General features: G+C 40.8%; 2 protein-coding genes across 2 annotated transcripts; both read right to left on the bottom strand.

Moving 5' to 3' along the window:
* Positions 1-313: 313 nt before the first annotated feature.
* LOC125886767 (high choriolytic enzyme 1-like) lies at positions 314-7,547 on the bottom strand. The gene is made up of 9 exons (XM_049573075.1): positions 7,529-7,547; positions 7,279-7,357; positions 6,434-6,479; positions 5,658-5,810; positions 3,708-3,825; positions 3,164-3,342; positions 1,283-1,364; positions 907-1,044; positions 314-443 (listed from the first exon to the last, which is right to left on the bottom strand). The coding sequence occupies exons 2-8, from the start codon at positions 7,342-7,344 to the stop codon at positions 918-920; spliced, it is 771 nt and encodes a 256-aa protein (XP_049429032.1). The 5' UTR covers positions 7,345-7,357; positions 7,529-7,547; the 3' UTR covers positions 314-443; positions 907-917.
* A 4,650-nt stretch (positions 7,548-12,197) lies between these two features.
* Positions 12,198-22,041, bottom strand: LOC125886766 (high choriolytic enzyme 1-like). Its single transcript, XM_049573074.1, has 8 exons — positions 21,918-22,041; positions 18,473-18,518; positions 17,922-18,074; positions 17,317-17,434; positions 15,235-15,413; positions 14,405-14,486; positions 12,410-12,539; positions 12,198-12,297 (listed from the first exon to the last, which is right to left on the bottom strand). Exons 1-7 carry the CDS (start codon positions 21,990-21,992, stop codon positions 12,413-12,415), a joined length of 780 nt encoding a protein of 259 aa, XP_049429031.1. The 5' UTR covers positions 21,993-22,041; the 3' UTR covers positions 12,198-12,297; positions 12,410-12,412.
* Between the last annotated feature and the right edge of the window lie 971 nt (positions 22,042-23,012).

The following is a 23,012-nucleotide window of genomic DNA, read 5'->3' on the forward strand; positions in this document are numbered from 1 at the left end:
ATTGATCAAGACAATATTTTTATCAGCTGATTGATGATATGACCAAGAACCTCTTTTCTTTAATGGTGTCAGATTCACAGCTCTCTCTCTTAAGATTTAATTGATTTTACCATGTTAAACAAAATAAGGGCTTGTTTACTTTATTTTATTTTTACTAGCTTTAAAAATAAAAATAATTGAGCACATTTTAATATTTAACTTAAGAGACAGGGTCCTTTATATAATTCACATATTATACAGAACAGTTACAGCGTTAACTGTACAAGAAAATAAGACAGTAAGAACACAAGTAAATGAACAAACTCAAAGAAACTGTGTTTAAATGCTGATTTATTGATGTTGATTAGAGCAGACAGAATTTATAGTTGAGCCAGTGATTGAAATAAATGAAGACACTGATGATGATGATGATTCTCTTCCTGAAGTATTTCTGCATCATCCCCCTGTTTAACAAGAGAACATAAAGGGAAATTAATTTTTTTTAAATCAACTATAAACAGTGGCGGAAGCATTCAGATCCTTTACTGAAGTAAATGTATGTTAAGTATTATCAGCCAAGTGTACTTAAAGTATGAAAAGTAAAAGTACTGATAGTGCAGTAAAGTGTTCCCTGCTGTCAGTGTTTTATTCTATCTGATGTTTTTGGATTAATATTCCTGCTGCATTAATGTGTGTGTGTCATTTTACTGCTGTACATGTTTCAGGTTGAGCTCATTTGAACTCCTTTATATCCTGTTGGGGAGTTTAATCTACAGCAATGCATCATGGTCTAGAAGATCATCATATGTCTGTAGCGTGGCTGTCCTGTGAGAACCACGGGTTGAGGTGAGACCAGGTTGAATAAACATACTTTTCTTTCTGAATATATATTTCAGAATGACTGTGTGTTGAAATGACGTGTTTTACCTGCAGACTGTTCAGCAGTTGTAAAGCCTGTTGAGCCTGATGATGTCCTTCTGGCTCATCTCTGTGGCCGTGCCAAACTGAACGTTGGCGTCAGGGATGGCCACCAAGGTGGGCTGGTTGTTCTTAGAGAAAGCGTACCTGGAAACACAACAAACATTATTGAACACACTGCTGTCAGAGAGATTTTTAAGAAAGGCAAAGCAAAAGAAAGATGAGAAGGACTTCCTGGATCATGTTTCATTGTGACATCAGTACCTAAAACACCAACACTCCCTCATCATCTGAGCCGCCTGTTTTCAGTCTGAGTGCCCGTTCATATTCTCCATCACCCAGACGACAGCCACAGTTGTAACTGAGCTGCTTTTGTTTTACCTACTTGCTGTAATGCATAACAGAGCCGTAGTCGTAGGTGGTTCCCTGGTTCAGGGTGTTGACTTTGTCAAAGTTGTGCTCCTTTCCTGAAGATTTGAAAAGAAAACAGAGTTATCAAGAGATCCAGCAGCATCTGTATTTCCAAATCCTGCAGATGTCTACCTGTGGTTACATTGTTAAAGGAATAATCTGACATTTTGAAGAATATACTTATAAGCTTTCTTGACAGTTTGACAGGGAGGTTAAGTGTCACATTATTTCTTCTTATAGGAGCAATAAAACAGTCTTCAAAGCTTTGGATTTAAAGTGAGACGTAACATGTTAGTTTATGAGATTTACAGGTGCTTGTAGACACATTTTGTTACCATCAGTCTGAGGCAGTCAGGTAGCAGAAGAATGACACAAATGCAGATGGTCGAGGTAACGACAGTTCAATGATTTAACGACCAGTTAAAAATACAAATGAGCGTAGAGGCAGATGGTTTGAAAGCAAAGAAACAAAGGCACTACAGTGATCTGTCAGCTGACTGGAGAAAAGGGAGTGGTCTGAGTACTGCAGGGCTGACGAGGAAATGAGGTGCAGGTGGGGACACTCAGGTGAGGAGCATGAGGTGATTACAGGGCAGGATGGGATTAAAGGAGAAAAGTCTGAGGGCACCTGGAGGACAGGTGACTCAGAATAACACTAGTAGATTTGTAGGAATGTGACTGCATGGAAAGTAGAGGCAGAATGTGACAGGAACACACACAACTGAGGCGAACACTGTGACAGGAATATGTGGAGGATGAAAACTGCCAATATAAATTAATAATTAAATGACTCAATGGATAAACTGATATGTTATATTATATATATTTTATATCATTTTCCCTTTTTAAATTTATATTGATTTTTTAAGTTAATGAATTATTAGTTTTTTATTTATATCAAATTAAAAAAAAAAGTAGTATTTTCCCACTAGTCTTATTCACTGTGTCACATTTTATCAGTTAATCATTGTTTACACCTAATTCAAATATTTTTTGGTATAATCAATGGCATATTAATTTATTTATTGGGTGAAATTTATTTTTTTCAGATTTTATTTTTACATTTATTTTTTATTTATTTACATTCATTTTTTTGGGTCTTTATGTGTTATTTCACCTTTGCATTTTCCTACCAATTTATTTCTCCTACTTTAAACATTTGATTAAAGGCTACATTTAATTTCAATATTATGTTTTGTACATTTAATGGCAAATTAATTAATTTTGAAATGTATATATGCATTTATGTATGTATCTATTATTTTATGCATTTTTCCCCGATTTATTGCCCCAAACTTACTCATGACAAATTTATCGATTCATTAATGCCTGCGTTTATTTTTAATCATATTGTTTTGTACATTTAACGGTATATTAATTAATTTATTAAGTCATTTTTTTTTTTATCTATTTATAATAATATTTAAATTAATTTTCAATTATATTTGCAATTATTTTCATATTTATTTCAAATTTGTTTTATTTTTCCTCCAATTTATGTCCCTAAACATATTTATGTCACATTTTATCAATTAATCAATGCCTACATTTATTTTTAATACTATTTTTGGTAGATTATTTTTTGATTTTGGCAGCATCTGTCCTCCATAGAAGTGAGCTAGCTGTTTCTCAATGTTAAAATCTTTGTGCTAAGCTAACAGCTAACAACTAACAGCTGCTGGCTGTAGCTTAATTTTTAAAGGTCAGATATGAGAGTATCAATATTCTTAACTGACTCGCAACAAGAAAGTGAATATGCTTATTTCCCAACATGTTGAACTACTCCTTTAACATCTTACAGGTTTATCCCTGGAAGTGACTCCATCCTACAACACCCGTTAAATAAAGTACAAACCAGGGATGACGTTCTCCAGCACGACGCGGATGTACTGGTCACGGTCAGAGCGTTTCTGCTCATGGTGGAAGCCCAGCGCGTGGAGCACCTCGTGCTGGACGGTGTCATAGTAAACGCAGCCTGAACGCTGCAGAGACAGATTCTGCCCGTTGCCACGGCGTCCGATGTAGGAGTAGCACCTGGGACGATTCAGGACAGACCTCAGATTATTTACTGCTGTTGTGTTTTTTTAGCAAACAGGAGAATACATCAAGAGATAAAATAAATAAGACAAAAGCGAAAGGCTACCTTTATTGGAAAACAGGCCACATTTAGCACTCGACAAATCTTTTAAGTTGCACTTGCTCATTTTCATCTGTTTTCTGTGCAAAAATCTTTATTTGTTAAGTAACTTAAGGCTCCAAATAGTGAAGTTAAGAGTACAATATTTCCCCCAGAGGTGGAGTAGAAGTATAATGTGGCATGAGATTGAAATACTCAATTAAGTACTTCAGTAAAGTACTTAAGTAAAGGTACTTTGTTACATTCTGTCGCTGACGCTCACCCGTTAAGGGACTGGATGTTCAGGTAGTCTCTGTGGTTGGTGCGTTTAACAAAGCGGAGACAAGAGAAGCCGTGGAAGGACTGAAGACCACGCTCGATGATGGACACCTCTCGAGGGGCTGGAGGAGAAAGATGACGTAACTGTAACTGACGCTACACAAAACTGATGATCTGTTATTACATAGACATGCAAATATTTAGTGTGATGAATAAACATAAAGTTTAAATACACCTGATTGGGAGTTCCTATCGGTTTTAAACAGATCGACAGTTTGTTGATTTAATAGAAGATAGAACTTCATTTGTCTCGTGGGAAATTGTACTGCAGCTGCTGCTCAACACAGCAGGACACAGCCGTGCAAATATAAAGAATAAAAATGTTAGAATATCAATAAAAGCATAAGAGTGTCCAAATCATTTCGAATGGCCGAGGGCTGGACTGCAAAAATCAGATTATCATAAAAACTTTGATTCTGTTTTTACTGTGTGAGTTTTATTTTTATGTGTAGCTGCGACAGGGAGAGTAGTTTGTTGTCTTAATTTAGCGCTGACATCACTGTTTCCTGTAGTGTTTAACAGCCAATCAAAGTGCTCGATGTGAAGTGCTACACAAAGACGACAAAGAGCACAACAGGTCTTAGTTTAGCTGAATGAAGTTTAAGGTGCAGCAAACCCATAATGTTACGTCCTCACATGAGAACACAGAGTCGCAGTGAGTGGTAACCTTCGTTCATATAATTGATGTAAACTAAATGGTGATAATATGTTAAATAAAATAAATATTAATAAATAATTGATATTCCCAAAATATTTTTATAAAAGCACAGATTACCACTACCCTCCACACAGCCCTCACACATCTGGACTCAAAAAACACATATGTCAGAATGCTGTTCATTGATTGCAGTTCAGTGTTCAACACCATCATCCCCCAACAGCTCATTCCCAAACTGGACCGGCTGGGGCTGAACACCGCGCTGTGCAACTGGCTGTTGGACTTCCTGACCGGGAGACCACAGGCGGTACGGGTCGGCAACAACACATCCAGCACCATCATACTGAACACGGGGGCCCCCCAAGGATGTGTGCTGAGCCCCCCCCTCTTCACTCTGCTGACCCACGACTGCACACCGTCGCACAGCTCAAACCTTGTCATCAAGTTTGCGGATGACACGACCGTGGTGGGTCTCATCAGCAACAATGATGAGACAAATTACAGAAGTGAGGTGAACCGTTTGGCCTTGTGGTGACATAACAATCCCTCTCTCTGAACATCGAAAAGACGAAGGAGATTGTTGTGGACTTCAGGAGAGTGCACACCCAACATGCCCCTCTGACCATCAACGGGGCTGCTGTGGAGAGGGTGAACAGCACCAAGTTCCTGGGTGTGCACGTCACAGAGGACCTCTCCTGGACCAACAACGTCACATCACTGGCCAAGAAAGCCCACCAACGCCTCTACTTCCTCCGCAAGCTGAGAAGAGCCAGAGCCCCGGTCCCCATCATGCAGACCTTCTACAGAGGCGCCGTCGAGAGCATCCTGACCAGCTCCATCACGGTGTGGTACAGTGTCTGCCCCGCGTCCTGCCGTAAGACCCTCCAGTGCATCGTGAGAGCAGCTGAGAAGATCGTCGGTGCCCCTCTCCCGTCCCTTCAGGACACATACTGTACCCGCCTCACCCGCTCACTGGGCCTTTTTTACTTTTTTAGAGTATAACTCTTTTTAGCTCAATTCTTATTTATGCCTCTACTTATTGTATCTTATATCTTATATTTTATATTTGCATGTTATGTCAAGTGTACTGTCTGCACCGAGGGTCTGAAGAGAAAAGCAATTTCGATCCTCTGTATGTCCTGTACATAATGTAGAATTGACAATAAAGCTGACTTTGACTTTGACTTTTGAGATTGGACCTTTTAAGAGCCAAACCACAGTTTGAGCTATACTCACAGAACTCGCTGGAAATGGTGTAGGCCACGTAGACCTTCCCATCAGCAGACTTGGGCCACATGCAGCCGTAAGACACGCAGGGGTCAGCGTTCCTCTCGGCCTCAGAGTCATAGGCAATATCGTCCTCCACATACGGCTCATCAGGAGAACGCACTGCAGCAAAGACGGGCATCAGTCAGTGACACAAATAGAGACCCTGCAGATCTGACAAACATGTCAAAGAAAGTAAGAAATGAATCATTGAACTGAACAGTATATTTATAGGTTTTATAGTGAATACAGAAAAAGCATATTTAAAACAATAAAAAGAAAATATAGCAAATGGCACCGTTTTTAAATTAATAATATTCTTTTTTTATCATGCAACTTTGAACACAGGGTTATATCCAAGGTGGCAGTCTGAATCACTTGCAAGGGCCCACACTCTCTACAGGCCCCTCCACCCCAGGGGCCCCAGTGCAATCACACTGCCTGCACTGTCTGTATTTACACCTCTGGCATCAGTATAATGATGTTCTTTCATTAATTCATAATCCTTCACTCAGTGAGTCTGGGGTCCGTGCTGGTCGCAGGATTAAGAGCACTGAGGTCATGTCGTGTTGTATTGTAATTAGTTATGACTGTTCAGGTCAACTAATATTTTCCAACCAGATTTTTATTCCTGGGATCAGAATTTAGACTTAACGTTTGAGAGCTACGTTTGGGGAATGACCTTGGCTGGTGAGGAAGAGAAAGCAGAGCTAAAACTAAAAACAAGACTTTATTAAAATGCTCACCAACATCCCTGTTGGCTCTCTCGATCCGCTCTGAGGTGGTCAAAGCCTTACAGACACCTGTGAGAGATGGAGCTAGGCTTCAGTTTATTATCTGGTGACTGAGCTGAATTCCACCTTCACAATTAAATCAGTGTTTTTAGCTTTAAAATCATGCAGTGCATTTTATTATAAGTTAATAACACTTAAAAACAGCACACTTACAGAATCAGGAGGTTTCCATTATATATGTAAAGACACAAAAAGGAGGCAGAGAAACAAATTTAGATTCAAGTTCTGTACCGTGTATTTTTAGGTACTTGTTTTTAAGACTTTTATTCATTTCATTCATTCATTCATTTTCCGTAACCACTTTTCCTGTTGGGGGTCACGCAGGTACTGGAGCCTATCCCAGCTGACACTGGGTGAGATTCAGATTCAGATTCAGATTCACTAAACTTACAGAATAAACCAACTATATATTTAACAGCTTCACCTCGAGCAGCTACAACATTAAATACTGCTGCTCACAGTGTCAGTCTGAATCACAGCCAGTAATGTCACGTAAAATAATAAAAATAATAATAAAATAATAATAATAACATTTTAGTTCCACATGTAAAAGCCAGACGAGGGACAAAAGCTGAAAATCAGCAATAGCTATAAACACATCAGTCCCATACTCTGCATTGGAACTATGTCAAACTGCATCGTCGCTATTAAATGAAATAAACAGATAAATAAAAGAAATGAATAAATAGGACTTTTATATGAATGCATTGGTACTTTCAAAGAAAAAAAAATAAATTTCAGTACTTCTTCTACCACTGGAAAACAGTGTAGATGTTTTATATTTGGAGAAAACTCACCTCCTCCTCAGCCCAAGCTGAGACAGCCACCAGGACCACAAGGCCCAGAATGCACTTCACTGCCATGTCAACAAATAACCTGCAGCAACACACAAACAACCAACATCTGTAATTATTTAATCTGCTGTGATTCTAAAATCTAATTAACGTCCTTGTGGTCAGTCATAAAGCAGCATAAAACAGGTTGATGAGAAGGTATAAATATAAATATATAAAATATAAATATAATGAATGTATAAATGATACTTACTGCGATCCCTGAGAGACAAACACAGAGCGACGCTGCAGCTTCATTATAAAGCATCAGCCGCAGCGGATGAGCTCTCCATTTAAGGATATTTTGGACACTGAGGGAAGAAGTGGGATGGAAACAGAATTCAGCGCCTGATAAGAATATTTCACCTTGACGCCACGTTGTGTTTTCCCATAATAAGAGCCTTTTTCGTCTTGTTTGATTTGGGGCAGATACCTGGCCTCAGCAGTGAGTGTGTTTGTCACATTCAACAGAGGCAGAAGGTTATAACAGAGTTTAATACTTTATGAATTTAACTGTACACCTGCTCATCACTGTTGATATACTTCTCACACTGCACATGAGCCTAAATGCACATTTTATCATCTCACTAAGGTGATCTAAATGACAATTAAAACACATGAAAATAAACGAGCACACAGCCTTATTATATCAGCTCTTTATCCTGAATCTGTTTATGCATGTCTTAGTTCACCTGTTTTAATCTAAATTAAAAAGCTTTACCAGAGAAGGAATGTTCCTGTTGAGTAAACTAACAAATACACGCATAATACTGAGAGTTAAAACTGCAGGTCAGAAGTATTCTTTTATAAATATTATAATTTGGGGTCTTTATATTGGCTGCAGATGTTGAAGACGTCGATGGACAAAGAAAGTTTAAAGCTGCAATGAAACAGACTAAAGTTGGGAGATTAGAGGACGCTTACAACTCTAATGGACTGAAAACACGTGGCACACAGGGAGGCATGATATCAGACATTTTGGGGCAGCCAGGGAGAAACACAGCAGATATGATTGGCCAAGACACAGCCCCAGAATCTCGAGTCATGATTGGCTCATGATGATGATAGAGGTGGACAAACAGCAGGTCCACTCCATCTCCGTGCACACTGCTTAACATGTAATGGCCTCTGCCAGGAAAACTGTGTGTAATCTGTCGGCCAGTGGCAGCAGCCACACAACTCTCAGCTGGGAAAACAAACAATGATGTTGGCCTGCGGGGAAAAAGCCATGGGAGCCTGAACATTACTGGTAACTGAGGTCATTGACAAATAACGGCCTGAGTTACCTGTAATGTTCACAATATGATTTATGTAAGTGTGAATGACATTCATCAGTTCTGTCCACCAGTCTCTCTTGATCTGTCGGTGTTGGGGCGTGGGGATGTCAGTGCTGCTCTGGCCACTGAACTTTAACAATTTATGTTATGATAACTGCCAAAAGCTGTGCAGACTCTACCTGCTCAGTCCAAACTGCATCCAATCCTCTGACTACCATGGTTGTGTTATTTACACTCTGCACTGTGCTTTAATTTAGCAAATAACAGCTTTAATTGATTTCAGCCTTAAGAGAAGTTGTTCTGCTGTGAGTCACAGCTCAAAGTTACACATCCAACATTATCATCTTATCTTATCTTACTATATAATGATTAAAACTCTGTGTGTGTCTGTTCCACGTTTTTCTCCTCACTGACTTGGTCAATCCATGTGAAATTTGGCACAGTGGTAGAGGGTCATGGGAGGATGCCAATGAAGCAATATTACATCAATTGGCCAAAGGGGGGCGCTATAGCAACCCATTGAAATGTCAAACTTTGAATGGGCATATCTCATGCCCCGTATGTCGTAGAGACATGAAACTTTGCACAGAGATGCCTCTCCTCATGAGGAACACATTTGCCTCAAGAACCCATAACTTCCGCTTATATAGATTTTCCACCATTTTGAATTGTTTGAAAAACACTTCAAATGGATCTCTTCCTAGGAAGTTTGAGCGATCTGCATGAAACTGGGTGAACATAATCTAGGGACCAATATCTAAAGTTCCCTCTTGGCAAAAGTTGGAAAACTTCCTAAAACTGAGCTTCTATAAGGCAATGAATATTGCGGAGGGCGTGGCTCATCACATAAAGGTGTATAACATCTCAAGGGTTTCACCCATCACCACGCAACTTTGTAGGCATATGACCACACATAATCTGAGGGGACCCCTCCATTATTGACCCCATCAAACAAAATGGGGGCGCTAGAGAGCTCATTTCTTATCTAGGCCTAACCGCCATATGGATTTTTACTAAACTTGGTAGATATGTAGAACAGGACACCTCAAGGTGACTGGAGAAATTTAACTCTAATTGGCAACTGGGTGGCGCTATAACAACAGTAAAATGCTTCAAAATGGCTAAAATGCGACCGATCGCTGTGGCTCCCCCTGTGGACCAATGTTGGTGTTGTTTCTAATGTTTGGTATGACTAAGTCATGGTATGGTATGCTGTACATAATCATGGAAACTGTCAGTGTGTCATTCTGTCAGTCAGTCATTCTGTCTGTCCCACGTTTTTCTACTCACTGACGTGGTCAATCTATGTGAAACTGCACATAGGCATTGAGGACTGGCATAGGTAGAAGGTGACAAAGCTACCAATGGGTATGGACTAGTCCCATTAAATGTCCAGTGTGTAGGATTTGCAACCAGCTGAAACTTCTCCTGCGGGCAAGTGTATGGGAGAACTACAGTGGCCAACACTAAGGGCTCTAGTTTCCCGGCGCAGCACAGGGTGGCGAACCCCGCACAGAGCTAGTTTTGTGGCAGTGCAACCCAAGGCGCGCTCAGTTTGGTAATTTGGCAGACCGAGGTGTGTTGAGATGGGTGTGGCGGCGCAGCAGGGGGAGGTGTCGACAGATCCAGCTTGGCGCAGTGACAGTTTCGTGCCAAAAGGCTTCGCCGAAGGTGCGCTAAAAGCTCGCCAGCTGAAACCAGGTCTACTGTCAGCGCAGGGGGAGCACAGCTGGTGTAAGCCGAAGTTTGGCTGACCAGCGGACAGTGCGCACACGTCACCAAAACCTCACAGGCAGGTTTCCAGAATGTCAGGCACATTAACGATGCAATAAATACCCACAAAACCACTATTCAATGCAACTATCTGCAATCAGCACATAAATGTATCTCTATATCGACTGTCCTGTCACATCTGATGTTAGATCAAAGGGGATTGGCACCGCTGACATTTGTGGCACGCGTAATGGAAACCCAACACACAGCTGCAAACTAATGAGTTCACATCCCTCTCAGCCAACCACAAACAGCCACAGCATCAGATAGGGAGTATATATTCAGCATCTGTCATCTTAGAAAAGTCAAAAGAAAAGAAACAGAGTGAGACTGCGAGAGAGAAAGAGAGAGCGCGCGAGAGAAACGCAACATTGATTTACAATTGTGGTGACCTCCTCCCAGGCTACCTTTGCATCATCAGCCCGTGGAGGTCTGCTCACAGTTCCGTATATTCGGACACTGCGAGCTTGGACCTCCCGGACCAAAACATCAGTTTCCTCCTGGGAGAAGTTTGGCTGTCTGATGCTGCTGCTCTCTTCTGCCATGGCGAATTGAGTAAACTCTCATTACGCCTTCGCGCGGCGCATTTAAGGGCGAGGAGAGGGGCTCATTTGATTGGTGTGATGTGTGTAAAACCCACTCCACGCCTTCTCTCCTCCCTCTTTCCAACTTGCGCAGGTAGGAGGGACGGAGGTGGGAAAGAGGAGTAGCTGCGCCAGGCGCACGGTGTGCCAGACTTACAAAATCTGCCTGGCCACACCCAGTTGGCGAAGTGCAGGTGCACTGCGCCTCCGCTGCGCCCGGTCTGCGAAACTAGAGCCCTAAGACTCCAAAACATGAAGAGCCCTTTGAGCCAGTGTTTGGTTTGTTTGTTCTGGGCGGCTGTAGAAACAACATGTGGGACTCGTATGTAGATCTAAAATAATGACTCTTATTTTCAGGTGATCATACACTAATAAAAACAGAGTTATGAATTTTACAATCCATTTCTGTCGTTGTATCCCTAAATCCTACACACTGAACGCTGTCTTTGCTTTGTTAATAAGTCATAAGCACAAAATATTCCAAGGGACACTGCTTTGCAAAACCTAAATAGCCTTTAATGTTTGGGCTTAGCGCACACAGGTTTCAGCTCACAATAGAAATGTCTAAAGGGGAGGAGATAAACTCAGGAAATGGTTACAAGAGGAACATTTTGGTTGGGGGCCACTACGAGCCTGACAGCTGGATTATGTCCCATATCTGTAAAATTATTGGTTGTGATAAAAAAGCCCCTGATTGCTCCTGTGACAGTTATCTAGTGCGACTCTGACGGCCTGTCATCAGCCTCGGTGTATCTGTGAGCTGCCACTTGTTCTTACATGCCCTGATGACGACTGTGTGATAACAGAACATCAAAACTTTAAAAAATATGCCAAGGAATTCAGTGGAATAAAAGACTCACAAGACATACAACCACGAGGTGCTGGTTCTAGTTCTGACAGCTTTAGCTACTTTGCAGATTCAGATTAATTGAAAATATTAGTAAACTAATGAATGATGGTGTATTATAACAGATGAAGACACCCAGCAGGACGTTGAGCAGTTAAAATGAGCTCCATTTTTACCAGCTGCAACACAAAGTTTGATGCTGTTACATTTGTACCAGTAAACATTTGACTGCAGAATCTTTAACCTGTGACAAACACTGACATGTGGTGATTACATTCTGTTAATATCAGGAAATGTTGCAGCTTTAAACAACAAATACAAACTTCAGTATTAAAGTGTGTGTTCAGGAACATTTGGTAAAAGTGTCTCCAGGTGCACAGACCACAAACACAGCTCCAGTGATCATGTTTAAAGGTTTATTGTGGATTCAGTGTCTCAGTTTGTTACAGAGCTCTGCGTCGACGTCTGATTGGCACTGTGTCGTCAGGTTTGTTCTCATCACCTGTTGGAAAAAGGAAACACGTTAAAGGTGACAAACTCAGACACATGAATTAGATTCACACAGGAGCAGCAGGATCAGAGCGTATGTACAAACCTAACGTGTGTTTTCTTACTGTTTAACATTTGTACAGCTTGTTCAGCCTGCTGATGTCGTTCTTGCTCATCTGGGTGGCCGTGCCGAATTCAACATTAGCGTTGGGGATAGGAACCATAGTGGGCTGATTGTTCCCAGAGAAGGCATACCTGCGATTATAAAAAGTACATACGTGTTATTATTATTGGTTTGTATGTTTTGAAAAAAAGATTCAGAATTATTGTGAAAATGTTTTAAAGGGTCGGTTCACTCCTAAACAATCAGACTGAATAGATTTCATTTGTTATGTGTGGACGGTTAATCTGCATCGATGTTATTATGTTGTTATTATTGTGCGTATTACTAGAAGGGGAGAGCGTCTCAGAGAAGGAGGAGGGTTATGTATTTTTTCTTTTTGCTGAATTTTCTTTTTAGAGTTCTTAGAGCTTATTCTTTTCTTTTTGATATTTATTTTAACAATATTTCATTGTTTAAGTTTGTGTTGATTTTTGACTGCGTGCACAAGATGAACTCTAATTTCTCTGCCTGAGCCCAGGTTGTATTTTTTCATTATTCCCCTGTGTTTGACTCGAGCTGGGTTCTTGCCAGTTCAACAGGCTTGTGTCCGGGCTGCCAGATTCGTCCGGCGTCCCGTGACTTCTGATGACGTGACATGCTATCGTTGGCTGAGTGGCTGCATTTGAATGCGAGAGAAACAGCGTTATGCAAGAGGGAAAACAACGTTAGTGGCAGGATGGCGAACGAGTCGAAAAGGATGGAGAAAGATCAGGAAAATTTTAATTTCTATGTTGAATTGAGACACTATATTGAAAATAACATGTACCACCAACTTACAATGACATGCTGTTATGTTTATTTTTCATACTGTATACAGATAGCCTACACATACATATAGTGTATGATACACTAACCCTGGATTTGTGGAACATTGTACATTGATTTGTGAAACGCCCTCCGACCCCGAGCCGATCTAACAGTAATTTCTTATGTTTCTTATGCATTTCTCTTCTTTTTAGCCGTTTAATTATAAGCCGCTAGCCGTTAGCTTAATGCTAACTTAAAAGAAGGCTAATCCGAACCGAGCAGATCTCGTTAATGTTTGCCGCTTGTTAGGTTAATGTTTTTTGTTTTGTTTTTAAAGATATTTTTATGGCATTTTTTGCCTTTATTGATAGGATAGTGAAGTGTGAAAGGGAGAGAGAGAGGGAGAGACATGCAGCAAAGGGCAACAGGCTGGAGTCGAACCCCAGCCGCTGCGGCAACAGCCCTGTACATGGGGCGCCTGCTCTACCACTAAGCCACCGACGCCCCGTCAGGTTAATGTTTTAATACTTCATTCAGCATACGGCTAAAGAGAAAACTTTCGATTTATTATTTTTATTTCTCTCCTCAAACTCTCTACAGCTTCACCTTCCCACTCAGCTCCCTCTTCACCACGATGGATTGGTGCAGCGCCCACATCACTGGACGCCGCACCAAACCACTGATCCATCTCACGCTCCATTCTACCCTCACTTGTCAACAAGACCCCGAGATATTTGAACTCCCTCTCTTGTAGGCAACAGAGTGCTATAGCGGAGAACAAGAGGAGAGACATCGAGTGTGCATGAGAGAGGGACGGAAACGAGATAAAGAGTTAAGTGGGATTCATACTTCTGCGTTGAACTGACACCGTACCTACAGTGTGCACCTCCCCAGAAATGAAACAACACGTCGCTGTGTTGCAGACCTCCTGTCTATGTCTGTAAGCTGAAACCATTTCCCTCAGTGGAAACAAAGCTTTGATTTACTTTAATTTCTCAGATAAGAAACAATAAACTGTGAAGACAATAAAGCCTCCACAGAAATAGCATTTTAAGTCTTTTCAAAGAGCATTTTAGCTGCCAAAATGCTCTCTATGTGATCGAGACCTATTCCAATAATTTTAAAACAATAAATAAACAGTCCCTTATTTGAGAAATTAAGGCACAAAGTGAAACAGGTGTGAGATGAAAGTGCTGACAGCCTCGACAACCTGTGGTACTGCATGACAGAGTTGTAGTCGTAGGGGGTGTTCAGGTTCAGAGTGTTGATCTTGTCGAAGGCGTACTCCCAACCTGAGAGGACAAACATCACAGCAAGGGTCAGAAAATGTTTAATTTAATTTCTCTCTCTGTTTTCAGGGACACAGAAGTTTCAGTGGTCAATGATTGAAATGTTGATAGATAATAAACCTTTTTGATTTTGTTTCTTTATTAGAAATAAATCAAATATCAGTCATATATATCTTTTATTTCAGGTGTTAGCTAGCAGAGAACAAAGTTAGCATTGTTGTTAGCCAGTTCGTTAAGATGTTCCTCTGGTCTAACGACGTATGACCACAGTTATGTAACAATAAACACAGGTTTGTGTCTTAGTGATCCATAAGTTTAGTCTTTTTAAGGTTGTGGTGACACTGATTCAAAGTTTGGAGCCCAGTGTCTCAGGAGATATTACATCTCGCTCTTACACAGATGCTTCCACATCAGGATAAAAACATGCTTAACGTATTTTAAATAATTGAGAGTGAATTTTTTTTCAGAGAGATTATTCAGATTATGATTTGACTTTAGGATTTGGAACAAACTCTGGATCAGTGCAACGATGAGTTGTTTAGTTGGATACTTTCATTTTTCTAATAAAATGTTAAAACATTAGTTCAGGCCTCTCAGACGTCAGGATCTGATGATGTCTTTCACACATGTGACAGTAAACTGAATATTTTTGGGTTTTGGACTGTTGCAGTGTGTTTGAACACCTCACCTCCAGCTGTGGGAAACAAAAATGAGTATTAGTGTGAAATTATGATGATGTTAATGCACAGACCGCGCTGGATGTTCTGCCACAGGATGCGGATGTGCTGATCCCTGTCGGAGCGGCACTGTTCGTGGTTGAAGCCGAGGGCGTGGAGCAGCTCGTGCTGGACGGTGCTGTGGTAGAGGCAGCCTTGGCGGTCCAGGGACAGCGTCTGGGAATAACCACGGCGGCCGACGTAGGAGTAACAGCTGCATTCATACAATTAAAGATAAAATAACAACCATCATGGCGGAGTTAATTTAAGTTTTAAGGGACTGTAAAATTTAAGGTTTCCTTGTCTTAAACTTTATTCATCTCAGTGTGTCAAGTCTCCTCTTATGATGTCTGATATTGTTGAATGTTAGTATTTATGATGAGTGACAATTATATTAAGGAAATATCTTACATTTTACAAAATGTGAGCTGAAGTGTTCTGAGTGTTTATCTCAATGTAAAGTGTGACACACAATCATTTCAAATGATACCGACAATTCTCATAAACTCATAAAGGAAATATCTGAAACAACATCTGCACTTACAAAATAGTTTTGAGGGTGAAACAGATGTGACTGATATGTACAGTTCTGTGTGATGAATAATTAGGTCTGAATTCAGCCCCTTAACAATCAGTCTTAGGTTTAAATACTGTAGCTTCAGTTTCAGGTCTACGACTGGAATTAAAACAATCAATCAATCAAAACTTCATTGTAAATTCTTGTTGAGACAGAAAAGACAGACAAGTTTTCAAAGATCCAAAATTAATCTGAATGTGGAGGAAAAACAATGCACAAAACATCCAGAATATTTACATTCTGACTTTAAAAAAAATCCCACGCTGTGACGTGATACATTGTGCAACGTTACTTTCCCTTTAAAGGCAAAACTAAGAAGGTTTAAAGACACTTTTAATTATATATTTTTATCAATATTGACCTATGGCTAAGCCCCGCCGTCAGACGCGATGAGCCAATCACAGTGCGTATAGCCATTCCCATACACTGGGACATTCTCTGCCTGGACGTCCATTGAAATGCATTACAGAAAGTCAGTTTTGTTCGGTTTTATGAGCTTTTTCTGAGATTTGAAGTTTAAAAATGGTCAAACGGTGTGCATGGGGTACATGCAACTCTGACACAAGGTATCCTGAGAGGCTGGGCGACCAGGTGTATTTTTTACACTTTAAACCACATCTCAACCGAGAAAAGTGTCTCCTTTGGATAAAGTTGTGTGGTAACGTTAGACCACAACATCAACTCAACGTGAATAAGATTAACAATGATGTCTACATCTGTTCTAAGGTAAGTCAACATTGTGTTTGAGGCAACATATTGTCACTTTGCTGGAAAGAAATATAAAGTTATCTTTAACATCTCTAGCTAACGTTAGCTAAAGTTAGCCTAACGTTAGCTCCTAGCGGCGTTGTTCATCATGTCACCTTGTTTGCTGGGAGTTCATTAGCCTATTTTGTTCTAGTTTTGTACTTTGGTGATGGTACATCATTGTTAGCTGTTGTCCAAAGGGCTCTAGTTAAGCCAACGCTAACTTCTGGAGCTTAGCTTCATTAACTTATCTGTAATGGCAGAGATAGCAAAGGTTGGCAAACGTTATGCTGAATGATTCAGTGTAAATACTGTAGCACCAAACTAACGGAGAGACACTCTTGGTAAAGATGGTAAAAAGGCCGTTATCCTTTTCTCATATTCTGAGCCAAAAACCTTAACTTCAGTGGCACTTTAACTTGTTGTCTTTGATGGTGACGGCAACCAGATGCGGTTCACAAGCGTACACTGTGACCTGTAAATTTTGGCTTGTAATTTAAGCTTTTCATCGACCTTCTCAACAATAAAATGATGAATATATCCCTCCAATGCGTAGTTTAGGCCCTTTTGGTTACTTCTCAATGACATCTGATCGTTATGTCTCCAAAAATCAACAATTGCCTCCTGTGAAATGTCGTGTACTGTGACACCTGCCATAGCGCCGGCCACTGAATGTTGATAGTTTGTCCGAGTGAGTGGAGGGGGGCGTGGCTTAGCCATAGGTCAATTGTTTGATACCCATCATCTTGTAATCAATAATGCACACTGCACACACACACACACACTTTGTTACCCGCTGTCTGACTGGATGTTCAGGTAGTCCCTCTGGTTGGAGCGTCTGACGAAGCGAATGCAGGAGACATCGTGGAAGGACACCAGCCCGCGTTCGATGATGGAGCGCTCACGAGAGGCTGAGAAGACACAAGAGGAGACTGTAATGTTCAGTCCACACATTGCATCAAATCTTTTTGTGCAACTATTCTAATAAAACTTATGATGCCACGACCCAGTCTCACTCCAAAGTCGTCGAAAACCTGCGCTTGGTCAGTGACTTCCGGCGTCAGACCCCACTGAAAAAAGCCGTCCATTCATGTCGGCATGATACACGGCCGGTCGCTGTTATTGTTTAACAGCATCCAACAAAAGTTAAGGCGTCAGAATTCCAAGTTGGGTGGGTGGGAGGGGAGCTGGACACTTTCTAACATATGTAATATTCATTCATTGTGCAAAACAAGAACAAGCAGGTTCGTTTTAAAGCCGATACCATCCGACACCAATGACATGCTGAGATTATCGAACATCCCGACTTGCAACTTGACTGAGGATGTATTGTGTGAGCGTCTGTTACCTCGAGGCAACAAGGTACCATAGCAGGTTAAGAATGACTGAACTCCTTACAGTAATGTGATGCGATGACGTACGGCACGTAGACCTTCCCATCGCTGGACTTTCCCCACATGCAGCCATGGGAGGTGCAGGGATCAGCGTTTCTCTCATTTTCATTGTCATAAGCGATGTCATCTATGACGAGGGGCTCGTCCTCCCTGTGCACTGTAGGAGAGGATCAATCAGGACTTGAACCAGTGGTGAAGGAATCATTCAGATCATTTATTTCAGTACAAGTACTGCAAAAAATGCTCCACTAAAGTAAAAGTCCTGCATTTTTGGGGATTAATATTACATATTTGACACATTTCTTTAAAAATAGTAACTAAAGCTCTCAAATAAATATATTTGAGTCCCAAGTACAGTGTTTTGCTCTGAATCATATGGTGGAGATGTGTCAGTCACATAAACTGAAAGACTCAAGTGAAACCTCAATTAAATTAAATTTAATCAAAATATTTGTATGTTAATCTTATGATCATTTTCAGGATGACTTTGTAACATCTGTCCAGGGATTTTGGTGCATTTAGCAAAAACAAGAATACATTTGCACGGTGTCTTACCAACATCCTTGTTGGCCCTCCACAGGAGCTCAGAGACAGACAGCTCCTGGATCAGAGAGATGACATCACTCATTAGGAAAGACTCGACTGAAAAGTGATATGTGTTTATGTAGAGTGGTGCAATAATCACGTCTGCTGTCTGATTGTACAGTTTACTCTCTGACACTGTGGGAAATCAGTTCAGGGAGGAGCCAAATGCAGAGCAGCAGGCAGGTTGTGAACTTTAATGCAGCTGATGAAAAACATCCAGAACAAGCAGGTAACTGAAAACCAACTGGGATGATACGATGAACTCAGGCAAACAATCCAAACAGAACACAAGACACCAGGCAGGAAACAGAGCAGGGAACGATACCAAGAACACGGGGACGAGCGCAGGACGAACTGACGAGGAACAAAGTGAAACACACAGGTATATACACAGAAAACTAATCGCACGAACAAGACGCAGCTGGAGGAGGAGGACACAGGCAAAAGGAGGGAAATGGAGATTGGCTGACAACAAGGGTGTGGAAGGGAAACAAGACTAATACAGAACAGGTGTGAAGGGAAGACTACGGGAACAGGGACGGACTAACGAGACAGGTGTGACAGAAAACAGGCTGAAAACACACAAAGACAGGAAGTAAAACCAGACACAACACATGAGAGGAGAAGCTACAAACTAAAACAGGAAGCAGATTAAACATTAATGAAAAACATGAAACAAGGAACACAAACAGAAAACTACAAAACAAACTCCACAGGACAACAAAATATAAACCTGTCGTCAACGTACAGTTTATAAAATACCAAAGCTTTATAATCTAAAATGTGCTGCAGCGTCTTTCAAACTGATCCTACTGAGAGGAGAGATTAAAGGAATATGTCAACCCCCAAATGATCATTTGTGTATCAGTTACTCATCCTGTATTATGTTGTGTTCACACCAAGCGCGGATAAAACAATTCATGTGAGTGTATAGCATATAAATTATAAATTCAATGTAGAGACGCAACCCAGCTGGCACGACCGACTGTCAGCGTTGAAATGTGGTTGAAAATATGTCAGTTCTTGTGTCAACATTAAACCAACATTGACTCAAAGGTCAAAAAAATTCTCATAAATCAACATTGAAATTTCAATGTCTGCTTCAATGTTGAAACCATTTTGAAACAACGTTTACAGTTTATGAAACATTGATTCATCTTTCAAAATTAAAACATAATTCAACCGTGAATAAACCAACCTGGTCCCACTCCGAAGTTGTCGCAATCTGATGCTTGGGTGGTGACATGTGACACCAGACACAAACAAAAAAAGGCGTCCTATAACATCGGCATGATACGCGGCCGGTCGCCATTATACTTTAATGGCGCTTGGCGGCGGCGGGGGAAAACGTGGTGAAAGTCTGAGTAGGGTGGTGGAGGGGTCCAATAAACGACTTTCACCCGAGAGAGCAGTGTTCATGTCCTGTAAGACTGTAAAGCCAAACCCTGTTGTTTAACGCTAAACCCAACCACGTGTGTTTGTTGTTGAAGGAAAAAAAAACATCAATTTGTGGTGTTTTATTGACGTAGTTCTTTTATTTTGAAAGAGACTGTATGCAAACTGTACATTTCCTGTGAAAACAGAAGTGTATGTAACAGGCTGAAGTTGACACGGCGTCCCAGATCGTCAACAACCAACACACCCAGGGTACCGTGGACGTGGAAAGTCCATGACCAAACATGGACATGTGACGAGGTCGGCGTGAGAGTGTGTTGAATAAACATTAGAATACCTGCTGGACGCAACTTCGATAACATGAAATATGCAAATTAAGCAGTGCGAATGAAGTGAAAAGTGCGATGTCGCGTCATACGCTTGTTTGTGAGAGCTGAAAAATCTGAACTTCAGCCACCAATTTGCGCCACAATAGCCAATCAGCATTGAGATCCTCCAGTGACATATGACGCCAAGGACATGCCAGTGGACGTTCATTCATCGAGTCAGCGATTTCATGCAAGTATGACACGAGTTATTTACACATATGAAGATAATTTGAAATCACAAGGGTCCGAGATTAACAACCACAAAACTATATCAAAGCCTCTGTTTAGAAGCTCTCACACAACTCGTGCAGTGTAAACCAAGTCTAATTTATCCAGCTATACACTCAGTTCTGACTCAGTTCTGCCCAAACAGACACACACCTGTCTGATGTCCTGTCTCTGCTCTCTTTAAAGCCAGACTCCACTGACAACAACAGTCATTTTATCTTGATAAAACGGGAGCTGCTGGTCTCCAGCTGTAGTTTCTTTGTGTTACTGTGACTTTGTTGACTCAAAACTAATCTTGTAAACTGGGATTTATACTTGTGCAGTGGTGTGTCTGTGTCACACACACTCGATATTTTGATATTTAGGTACCTTCTATGTACTTCACAAATGTACCTTGCAATATTTTTCAAATGTATTTTTCAAATGTATTTGCATAATATTTTTCTAAACTGATTGATACCAATTGACACCAGGTGTGTTAAATCATATCATGTATGTACACATTTTCCAAACAAATATAACATGCTAACGTTATTAGCACAAGTCTATGGCATTTTACATTGTATAAATTAGCCTAGCGACAAGCAGAGATTTTCTTTGCTCATATGAAGCCAGGATAAATCACACACAAGACATAAAATCAAGACTTTATTGTCTTCACATTTTATTGTTTCTTATCTGTGAAATTAAAGTAAATCAAAGTTTTGTTTCCACTGAGGGAAATAGTTTCAGCTTAAAAACATAGAGAGGAGATCTGTGTCGCCACAATGCATAGGTATATTTCTGGGGAGGTGCACGTCAGGTTAAGACGTAGGTTACGGAGTTGATTCGACCCAGAAGTATAAATTCTGCCTTAAACACCAAAATCACACAATAACACAAAATAACTAACTGATGGAGGCAGTGGTAGACCAGCAGCAGCTTCTGTGTTCAGCGAGGTAAAATCATTGTTTTGTTGTTTGTCAATAGAGTCTGTCTTTAAAGAGAGCAGAGTTAAGTTTCACTTTAGTTCAGTTCCCCGCTGGAGAGGTCTGTCTGTTTCGGAAGTACTAAACATACGACTGGATGAATGAGACTTGGATTACACAGCACAAGTTGTGTGAGTGTTTGTAAATGGATGTCATTTTGCTGTTGTTAGTTGTGGCCATCTATGACTTCAACTAATCAAGAATTTTTCTCAGACTCTGGATTCTTTTGTCACTGTGGAGGGGTACGAGAAAAAATATGTTTTCTTCACAAATTCACTATAACACAAGATGAATACTTGATATACAAAAGGTCAGGTGGGGGGTGAAGTATTCCTTTAAATGACCCAGCTGTCACACAGCACATTCACCAGTAAACCCCATATTTAATACCCTTCTTACATGTTGAGTCGTGTTATCTATAAAATCTCTCCCCACAGATATAACAAAGGAGCTCACCTTGTCCTCAGCCCAGGAGCAGTCAGAGGCCACGAGCAGGACGAGGAGACCGAGCATGCACTTGAAGAAAGTCATGTTAGCAGCCTGCAGGTGAACAGTGTTAACACACCTGGATCCTGCTGCAGCTGCTGTTTATAGCCGTCAGTGTATCTGTTAACTCACCGCTGCGATCAGTGATAAGATGCACACTGCCTTGAAAACATGCTGCCACTTCCCACCTTAACTAAGCCAAATAAAATCTGCCTGTGGAAGCAAAAATTGTTTTGGAAAAAACTTGAATCGACCGTGTGAGACGGTCGACCCTGAGGACACCTGCTTCATGTTTATGATCCTGGGCCTCCTGTTGCAGGATCGATAAACCACATCAGTCTGAGGGGTTTCCTTTTGTTTTTAATCTCCATAAACTGTTACCAAACTAAAAAAGCACATTTCCTAAACAAATGAAAACGTGACAGATTTTTTAGAATTTTTATATTAATGTTCACATTTTCCTAATTTATCAACATTTTACCGCCCACACATGACTGATTATGGAAAAGCTTAGAAGAGAATTAAATATATAAAATGACATAAATTGGTCGCAGTCACTTGAATGTGTCGTCCTCCGTCACTGTGGCTTCTGACATCTGCCAACGAGCTGTCATGCTGTCGTCTGTCTGTGGCTCACCTGGTCTCACAACACACAACAGATCATTAAGAAACCCCAGCAACGACTGTACTTCTTAAGGAAGCTGAGGAAATCTGGCATGCCAACCAACATCCTCGGCAACTTTTACAGATGCACAGTCGAGAGTCATCACCAGTTCAATCACAGTCAGGTCAAGGACAGTTCTCGTGGGACTTTTCCATTGGCTTTTGATTTATTGCAGAAAATAAGCTCTGGGGCAAACAGAAGTTTATGATACTTAGATGTTTTGTTCAGCAAGATAATCTTCACACATGAACAACGCTTTTAGGATTTTTAAGGCCTACATGCAATCGCCAGAAGTAAAAAGCTAACGTTAACTTATAGACGAACTACACTACGGTTGAATGACCTGCTGTCACCACCATAACAAGACTGTCAAGCTGTGTTTGGCGCTGCTCGGCGTGATG

This window comes from Epinephelus fuscoguttatus, linkage group LG4, assembly GCF_011397635.1.
Source record: "Epinephelus fuscoguttatus linkage group LG4, E.fuscoguttatus.final_Chr_v1".
In the NCBI taxonomy this organism is placed as follows: Eukaryota; Metazoa; Chordata; class Actinopteri; order Perciformes; family Serranidae; genus Epinephelus; species Epinephelus fuscoguttatus.

Excerpts from the sequence above, each read along its gene's own strand:
- LOC125886766 (XM_049573074.1), bottom strand. The coding sequence starts at position 21,992 with ATGACTTTCTTCAAGTGCATGCTCGGTCTCCTCGTCCTGCTCGTGGCC. Across the intron at positions 18,519-21,917 it reads GCTCCTGGGCTGAGGACAAG|GAGCTGTCTGTCTCTGAGCT; the intron begins GTGAGCTCCTTT and ends TCTCTGATCCAG. Across the intron at positions 17,435-17,921 it reads CGTCATCGCATCACATTACT|CCTCTCGTGAGCGCTCCATC; the intron begins GTAAGGAGTTCA and ends GTGTCTTCTCAG.
- LOC125886767 (XM_049573075.1), bottom strand. The coding sequence starts at position 7,344 with ATGGCAGTGAAGTGCATTCTGGGCCTTGTGGTCCTGGTGGCTGTCTCA. Across the intron at positions 6,480-7,278 it reads CAGCTTGGGCTGAGGAGGAG|GCTTTGACCACCTCAGAGCG; the intron begins GTGAGTTTTCTC and ends GGTGTCTGTAAG. Across the intron at positions 3,343-3,707 it reads AACATCCAGTCCCTTAACGG|GTGCTACTCCTACATCGGAC; the intron begins GTGAGCGTCAGC and ends GAATCGTCCCAG.